The 9,030-nt window shown below is 39.1% G+C and overlaps 1 protein-coding gene across 1 annotated transcript; it reads left to right on the forward strand.

Annotated features, from left to right (window-relative positions):
- Nucleotides 1-7,289: 7,289 nt before the first annotated feature.
- On the forward strand, nucleotides 7,290-9,030 carry LOC137746456 (ubiquitin-fold modifier-conjugating enzyme 1). Its single transcript, XM_068486473.2, has 3 exons — nucleotides 7,290-7,750; nucleotides 7,853-7,914; nucleotides 8,677-9,030. Exons 1-3 carry the CDS (start codon nucleotides 7,418-7,420, stop codon nucleotides 8,804-8,806), a joined length of 525 nt encoding a protein of 174 aa, XP_068342574.2. The 5' UTR covers nucleotides 7,290-7,417; the 3' UTR covers nucleotides 8,807-9,030.

The raw sequence follows: 9,030 nt of genomic DNA on the forward strand, positions 1-9,030 counted from the left end.
CAGTAATGGTAGCGGTATGGTGATGCTGCCAATAATGAAGCGTAGCGGTTGAGGTGCAAAGGTAACAATGATATTAGAGCACTTCCACCGGGGTGCAAATGTGCCAGTACCCAGTCAAAAAACCAAGCTGGGGGTCAGTCCATTCACTTCAGCCCACAAACTTGCCTCGCACCCAGCCTAAGCCAGGCAACAGACCAACCCATTTTTGAAAGACCCAAAGACCGACCTATTTGGCTGGCACATGCAGTTCACTCGCGACTGGGTGCGAGTAGGGGACATGGGTGCAGGCAGCGGGGCCCGATGTCAGCCCACTTGTTCTTCACCCTAAAATAGGCGACATGGCCCTCTCAATGCCGTTGGGTTTCCAACGGCTAGCTTTTCTAGACCGTTGGATTTCCAACGGTAAAAAAAATTTAAAATTTTACTTTTAAAACGGACCGTCCAATTATAGATTAACGATCCACGTTTTTCCCCCAAAAATAAAAAGGCCCAACGGTCAGAATTATGACCGTTGGCCACGTAGCAGCTCCTTGGGTCTTGGATTTGAATATTTTTCAAATTCAACGGTCTAGATTAATTAACTACATTAAAATTTATTAAAAATTATGAAAAATTATAGAAAAATTATTAAAAAGTACATAAAATTTTAAAAAAACAAAAATTTTCTATAAATTCCTAACCCTCATCTTCCACCTTACACCACATTTCAATACTTTCTACACTTTCTACATTTCAATATTTTCTACACTTTGAGAGAAAAAAATGTCTACGTTGAAGCTCATTGAAGATGTTACATTGTGTGAATGTTGGGTTCACACAACTCATGACCCGATTACGGGTAATAAGATGGATAAGCGAGAAATGTAGAGTAAAATTACGAAAGTGTTTTGCGATGCACATGGAAAAGATGTCAGAAGTAGTCAAGGTCTTCAAGGTCGTTGCAAAAAACTCAACGCATCTTTTACTTGTTGGAAAAACGTCATCTCTCATGCTTCCAGTAATCTACGTAGTGGGACAAGTTTAGTGGATCAGGTGACAATATTTTTATTTATTTATATGTATTCCACCCGTATCAATATTTTAATTTATTTATTTGTGTTACACTCACATTTTTTATAATATTGTCTTATCCCACATTTATAGACACTACAAGCACAAGCTTTCTACAATGCGAATAACCACAACAAATCATTCAACAAATGGGAATGTTGGCAAATTGTCAAAGATTGACCCATATACAAAATTGTGTCAACCGGTACAGAAGTTGTCATGCACGGTATAGGTCTACATAGTTCGCCATGATGGAGAATAATACACGTCATCATGATAGATCTAAGAGCCTCGATATCAAACAGTCTAGCAGCAAACCTGACAATCACCCAACGAGCTTGCAGGATACCAAAACAACGCTCCATATCTTTCCTACACCCCTCTTGACATTTTACGAAGTATTTTTCTTTTTCAGTCTGTGGATGTGGCACTATTTTGACAAACGTAGACCACCTTAGGTAAATGTTGTCTGCAAGGTAGTATGGTCCGTCATATTTAGTTCCATTAACCCAATATGTGCATCTCGGTGATTTTCCTTGCAGCAGATCGTCGAACACTAGAGATTGAGTAAGGACATTTAGGTCATTCTGAGCTCCTGGAACACCATAAAAAGCATGTCACATCCATGTATCAAATGAAGTCACCACTTCCAAAATGATACTTTTGTCTCATTTTCTATCACCATAAGCTCATTGCCACGCACTTGGACAGTTTTTTCAAGTCCAGTGCATGCAGTCAATGCTTCCAATCATGCCAGGGAAGCCTCGCATCTCACATTTCCTCAGAAGCCTTCGCATGTCCCTTGACATGGTTGTTCGGAGGTACTCATTGGTGTACAGGGCTTCAATTGTAGAGCAAAACAACATCAAGGACTCCAGAACAGTTGTTTTTCCTATCCTCGCGATTTCATCCACTTGATCTGCAGATGCTCCATATGCAAGCATTCGCAAGGCAGCCGTAATTTTTTGTTCTAGAAGAAGACCTAGAACACAAAAATCATTATCTTTTTGCACAAAATATGGATCATGGTTGCAAATAGTACTCATGATTTTGTTGAACAAACTTCTTTGCATTTTTAAACGATGTTTAAAGACATGATCAGGGAATACGCTGTTGCGAATAAAATAATTTTCCAAGAGGTCTTTACCTCGTCTTTTCCTTTTTCTACCGAAGTTTGCGGCACGTCTAGGTTCAGCTATCTGACCCATAGCTTCCATGACATGGGGGGAATATGATGCTCTTTGCCTTTTATGGTCATCATCCGAGTTTTCCTCAATTGCAAAAGCCTAATCTCCACCTCCACCTTCCTCGAGATTGATCAATTCTTCCTGTTGTGCCAATAATCTTTTCTGTTACTCCACAAATTGTTTATGCACTCTCCTTGAAGAAGACATTGTAAAAAAAACTCAAGATTTGAAAACAATGAAGAAGGATTCTGAGCTAAAAATAAGGATTGAGTTTGGTGTGAGGATGGATGTAGAGATGTAAGGTTTATATGGACAAAAAAGAAAGAAAGGATGAGGTTCTGGACAATGCCACGTGGCACTACATGATTGGTTGAAAATCTTATCGAAATCTTGGCTAAATTATTGCAAACAGGAAGTGACACGTAGCGCGTCAGGATTGGTTGAAAATCTTATCATAATCTTGGCTAAATTATTGTAAACAGATAGTGACACGTGGCGCATCAGGATTGGTTACAAATCTTAGCGGAAATCTATTCACAAAATAGTAGGTTCGGATAATGACACGTGGCGTTACGAGATTGGTTAAAAATCTTATCCGAAATTAAAACTATTTTATTTATTTATTCTTTTATAAAAAAATTTAAAATATTTTAAATGGGGCGAGTGCCAGTGCATTTTGTAGGGGTAGAGATCGTTTGTGCCAGCGCATTTTTAGACTACGTGCTAGCGCATTTTTTTAGACTGGGTGCCAGCGCATTTAGTGTGATAATATACATAATATTGAAATAGCGTCAATACCATAGGTACGATATCCATGATATTCGTAATGTTTCCTATGATAATAGTATGGAAATAAAGTCAATACCATTGATGCAATATCCAGATGCAGATTTCGTATATGGCTTATTTGACAAAATAACACCTACTACACAAAAAAAAAAAAAAAAAAAAAAAAAAAAAAAAAAAAAAACATTGTGCACCTTGAAAGAAAAAAAAGGGATGGTGTCCTCTAAATAGCCTTTGATCCCTAAATCAAAAAAGTAGTAGAGATAAAAGAGAACTTGAAAGAATTCTAAGAAGTAAGTGGCGAACACAGTTTTCTCTGTTTGACTTGGCTATTTATAAGGAAAAACGCTAGCAAGCAATTGGAATGGAGGCAGTAGAGCATCCTAAGCAGTCCTTGATGATGTAGGCTAGTCTTCGCAACCTTTCAGCTAGCAATTTTCAAGGTCTATGTTGGTAAGAGTGTGAATGGGATGGACACCCAAAGAGAGACTCTAGAGAGTTGGTGCCCTACTATCATTAGACCGGTATAGGGATGGGCGGTCCGAATAGTCTATGACCAACACCATAAGCAGCTCGAAATGCCTATGGTCCGTTAGTGGCATAAAAGCCTAATTACTATAAGATAAACTCCCTTTAGGTAATTTTGCGGTCTACTCATAACGTCAAGCATAAAACCGTCATATTGAGCATATTGTCTGCATGTTCTTCTCCTATTGAGTGTAGCTAATTTATGTCTCCACAAATGCTCCACATCTTGTGTTTAAGTAGAAAGCAAAAGGAGATGTACTTCTTTTTTGAATAGGACTTCCTAAATGCATAGGATTTTCTTCCAAGACAAGGTAGGTTTTCAAGTCTTAGAAGGAAAATGTTTACTTTTCTTTTCCCACAAGGACTTAATATAAATAGAAGATTACCCTTGGTTGAATTCTCGCAAATTCCTTGCTTAGTAAATTTAGGATTTGTGTAGATAATTCACAAAGAAAAATTATAAGTATGATATTTTCACTTCTTCCTCCATCCTCATCTTCACAAGTAATGGGGCAATAGAGCGGCACCCCTGGTATCCTCGAGTTGGCTACACATAAGATGTTGCCGCTGGGCTGCCCAAGAGTTGTAAGTCCGTGATGCAATTGGGCTAGAACATTGTTTGGCCCAAAATGGCTTGGCCTGATGCTACCCCAAGCATGCAAAGGGTACATCCATTTCATGTCAAAACTGATCCTTATTATATTCTTCTTACTTATTTATTTATTCATTTGTACATATACATTGGGTCCTTTAGATTTCGAGAGTCTTTATGTTTTAGAACTGGGTCGGGATTCAAAAGAATTAGGCAAAGTGTTTTGAGGGGGTCGACCGGCATGGTGAGCGAAGTGGGCGTGACTCAGAGAAGGTTGCGATGCAGAATGTGACACAAGTTGAGGACATGGCTCATTTAGCTGCAAAATTTCTTATGTCTCACCGTTCTTCCTAATTCAATAAGCCAATTCGTCTCTAACTTTGCTATCAATAGAAGTGGCAATAAATTAAATTAAAAACTTGTGACTATATTCTTACGACTTATTCGTTACTTTAACAGGTGTTCGCGATAGAGTCAGAGTGCGATGTTGTCTCCAAAAAAGGTTGCAAGCTGCATCGAGGTTCCAAAATACAAGAATGATGCAAACATTAACTGAAGTAGGAAAATTTGTTATGAGGTTGCTGTGGCTAGATACGAAAAAAAAGGTTTTAAGGCTAACATGCGAGGCAATGATGTGGCTTTCCCTTCGGAAGTTGGCGTTGATGAAAATAAGGTTCCACCATAAAACCAATTGGCTACATGGGGAATAGCCCACGATCATATAAGCACATAGCAAACTTTGTCCCTCACCGATGTGGGACAACTCTCCACACCCATCCGCACGTGTGGCGGATTTTCAAACCTACATGTGAACAACAACTGGGTGATATGGAGCGCATGTGGCCGTTGGGCTTCACACGTGGACAACCTTGCTCTAATACCATGATGAAATTGAGGTTCCACCATAAAACCAATTGGCTATATGGGGGAGTAGCCCAATATCATATAAGCACATAGCAAACTTTGTCCCTCATCGATGTGGGACAACTCTCAACAGGCGTGAGGCTAGTAGATGACTATCTAATTCTTTTCATCTCTTTTCATTTCAAGCTTCCAATTGCTCGGTTAATTGAGGATGTGTTTTGTGCAGTGGGATGTCTTTATGCTCAACGAACATTATGAGCATATGACCACATTCTTCTTATGAACCAGCTAAGTGAGTAGCTTTGCTATCATGGCATGTATAGGCAGAATGTCGACATGCTGTCTGCAAGGCGCGTAGGCGCGGTTACTAGCTTGCTAAAGTGAGCACGAAACTTGAAAGATGATGTTAAGCTATTAAGAGCAATGGCTTCGTTGGAGTATCTTCATGGATGTGGATGGTTATTGGGTTTTGTGCGTATGAAGTCTGATGGTTGCCCCTCTTCTATGCAAATAGGGAAGGTCTGCTGCTACGGCATCCCAAAGATTACTGAGAATTGGGAAAACAATGAACCTTCAGGTCTGCAAGTTCGTGTTGAGTCTGCACTTGTTAATCTTTGTGCTTTGCATCCTAAGTTATGCACCTTGTGATGGCATAATGATGTTGATTGTTGATCATCTTTTCTTTGTTTCGATGTGAGATGAATGAGGATGCAATGTTGGACTTTTTATTGGTTTGCGACTTAGCCTTGTGAAGTGTAAGGCTGGAGAAGAGTCAAGCAAGCAATCTTGGCGGTGACGGACAATCAGGGATGACAATCATGCACGAATTATTGAATCTTCACGTCAACAAGTTGCGATCCCTATGGTAAGCATGATTTTGGTAATGAGGATGACTTGGATAATAGCAGAGAGGTCCATATTTGTGTCTTCAAAATCTTCCACATCTTGGGGAAGGGTTAAGGAAACACTTGCCAGTGTTAGCATTAAACGAGTAAGAAGAGGATCGCCACTACTCCATGCATTAAGCAGAAAAGAGGGTTTTGTGCCAGTTATTATATCTTCACGTCGCGATGAAAAAGCTGTTTCAACTATCAATCTGCTTCTACAAAGAGAGATGAATTTTCCTTTGTTGTTGTTTTTCACGTTTGCAACCCTTGGCTCCCAAATAGAGAGTTGTCATTCATAAAAAAGGCATTGTATTTGCATGATCTCCTAAGTGATGATCCATCGTCTGCCGGTGTTGCGAAAGTTGGACTTCGCTAAGCCAAAATCTTCGATTAGTTCGCGCCTTATGAAGCTTAAGGCTGTTGCTCTAAAGAAAGCTAAAGAGAAAGTCATGGTGGGCAATTACAAAGTCAACAAATGGGAACTACACTTCAAAGATTTCATAACCTACAAAAAGTGATATAGGTGAAGCTAGAATGTGATGGATACCTTTCGAGTTGGGCGGTATCAACTTGGACTCCACTTTGATTAAGATGAACGAGATTGCATTAGCCTGGAGTGAGCTGTGGGAGAAGGTATGTCGTTGGAAAGGTCGATAATAGTAGTGCTTATGTGGGTGGCGTTTATGTGCCTTGAGAACCTATTGGAAGGGAAGAGAACTTTGCCTTGGTTACTATTCTTCACGTCAACTTGTTATGTCCTCTCAAAAGAAGTTGTCGACTGTTTAGTTGACTCTTGATGCTTGTAAAGGAGATTCTGAAGTCCGTTAAGTTGACCCAACAAAGAATTCTTCCAATTAAATGATTGAGGTGAAAAGTTTGATGTCCTCTAACCCCACAAAAAGGGGCAATTATTGGATTAGTGGGTATTCATTTAATTAAATGTTTGGTCATTTTGAAGGAGGAGGATTTTTTCCCTTCTTATTCCCATCCACTTCCCACCTCCCCTCCTCTCACATATTATTTTTTGTCATATTGTCTCTATAAAAAAAAGTAATATAAGATATTGGCGTGTTTAAACTGTAACCGTTCAAATAGGAGGGGAGGGAAGGGGAGAGAGATTAGGAGGGGAGAGAACCCTTCTCTCATTTTTAAACCACTTGTTTTTTTTTTTTTTTTTTTTTTTTTTAAATTATTCTTCATTTCGTTAAAGATTTTTTTTTTTTCGTTTTTGGTCTCTTTGCTTGGAAGAGATGTTTTAGGTTCAAATATCTTAGACGACGAATTCAATACCAAATTAGGTTTCTCATTATGTAACTTAGCCCAACTTCGTATCTCTTTAATGTGCAAATATCAATAAAATATCAAGAGACTCAAAAAAAAAAAACAAAAAAAGTTCATTGGCGAATAACTGAAAGCCTTTTTCCCGGAATAATAAGGAAGCCCACAATTTTATTATCGGGGACAGAGACGGAGCGAGTCGAATTAAATTGGGGGTTAGGGTTTTGCTCAGTGGAAGATCAAAAATGGAGGGTTGGGACCCGAACACCAAGTCGACGCTGACCCAGATACCACTTTTGACGACGAAGGCCGGTCCCAGAGATGGGGCGGCGTGGACGCAGCGGCTGAAGGAGGAGTACAAGGCGCTGATCGCATACACCCAGATGAACAAGTCCAACGACAACGATTGGTTCCGAATCTCCGCCTCCAATCCCGAGGGTACACGGTGGACTGGCAAGTGCTGGTACGTCTACAACCTCCTCAAGTACGAGTTCGATCTCCAATTCGATATCCCCATCACCTACCCCGCCACCGCACCGGAACTCGAGCTCCCTCAGCTAGACGGCAAGACCCAAAAGGTCGGCCTTATTTTGATTTTACGATTTCCCCTCTTCCCCCATTTTTGTTTTCTGATTGTAATTTAAGTCCATTAATTTCTGGGTAATTTTGGATTGGTTCAGATGTATAGAGGGGGGAAGATCTGCTTGACGGTGCATTTCAAGCCGCTTTGGGCCAAGAACTGGTGATTTTTCTATCTTGCTGTCTTTAATTTGTTGTATGTGTTGAATTATTGTGAATTTTTTTATCTGTTTGGTCACAGAGAAATTATAAGAAATGAAAGGAAAGTTTGTTTGTTTGTTTGTTTTTTTTTTTTTTTTTGGGAAATTTGTAATATTTGGGTTTACTTGAGATTTCGAAATCAGCTGTGAACTCAGCTCTTAATTCGCTTTAAAAGATATGACATAACAGAACAATAAAAACTCAAATGTTGTTGCAACTGATAAAGAAAACTCGAAATTTGTTTGGCTTTTTGATTATTTGCTTCGAGCAGAAAATTAGGATGCATGGTTTGTATATTTCAATATGTTAGTCTTCTGTTACTGAAACCAATTTATGCATTTAGATTAAGTATCTTTGCCTCTGTGAGAGGAATTTGTTTTCGCATAACATGACTTACCTTGCATTTTCTTTGTGGAAGAATTATGTTTGTATTCTTTTCTGTGGATGGAAAATAATTTTTGTAAAACTTGCGCAACGCATTTTCTTTTTCCTTAATTTGAATTGTAGTGAGAAACATCCGTCTGTGGAACTTTTGCTTTTCATGGCATTCACATAGTAATTGATTACCCTGAAAGGGTTAGTCTTCCTTTAATCTCCCACAAGGAACTTACTCTAATCTCTTCTGGAAAGCATTAATGCAAACAAACAACGTGCTCATTTGTTTAAATAAACATGTTTGGAGTTATCGGCTAGTAGTACTTATGATCTTTCTCATGTTGTGCAGTCCAAGATTTGGTATAGCACATGCACTTTGTTTGGGTCTTGCACCATGGCTTGCGGCAGAGATTCCCGTTCTTGTGGATTCTGGGATGGTTAAGCACAAAGATGATGCTGCATCATCAACTGAATCTTAGTTCAGTGTAATATTGGCGCTGTAAGAGTAACACCTCGATGACAGAAAATAAAGGTTGAGCCATAAGTGGCAACTTACTGGAACCGAGGATCATAATTTATCCGCAGAGAAATACATTTTTGAGATCAAATACATACTCTTGAAACTATTTTCTTTTTAAGTTTTGAAATGCATACATGTACATTGTAAGATATGAGTTGATACTTTTATCTCGGTTTCTTCTCA

Source organism: Pyrus communis, chromosome 15, assembly GCF_041283825.1.
Source record: "Pyrus communis isolate YQ-2024b chromosome 15, ASM4128382v1, whole genome shotgun sequence".
Lineage (NCBI taxonomy): Eukaryota > Viridiplantae > Streptophyta > Magnoliopsida > Rosales > Rosaceae > Pyrus > Pyrus communis.

Bases quoted from the DNA above. Each gene is read 5' to 3' on its own strand.
- LOC137746456 (XM_068486473.2), top strand. From the start codon at position 7,418: ATGGAGGGTTGGGACCCGAACACCAAGTCGACGCTGACCCAGATACCA. The intron at 7,751-7,852 runs GTCGGCCTTATT...GGATTGGTTCAG, and splicing joins TAGACGGCAAGACCCAAAAG to ATGTATAGAGGGGGGAAGAT. The intron at 7,915-8,676 runs GTGATTTTTCTA...CATGTTGTGCAG, and splicing joins CCGCTTTGGGCCAAGAACTG to TCCAAGATTTGGTATAGCAC.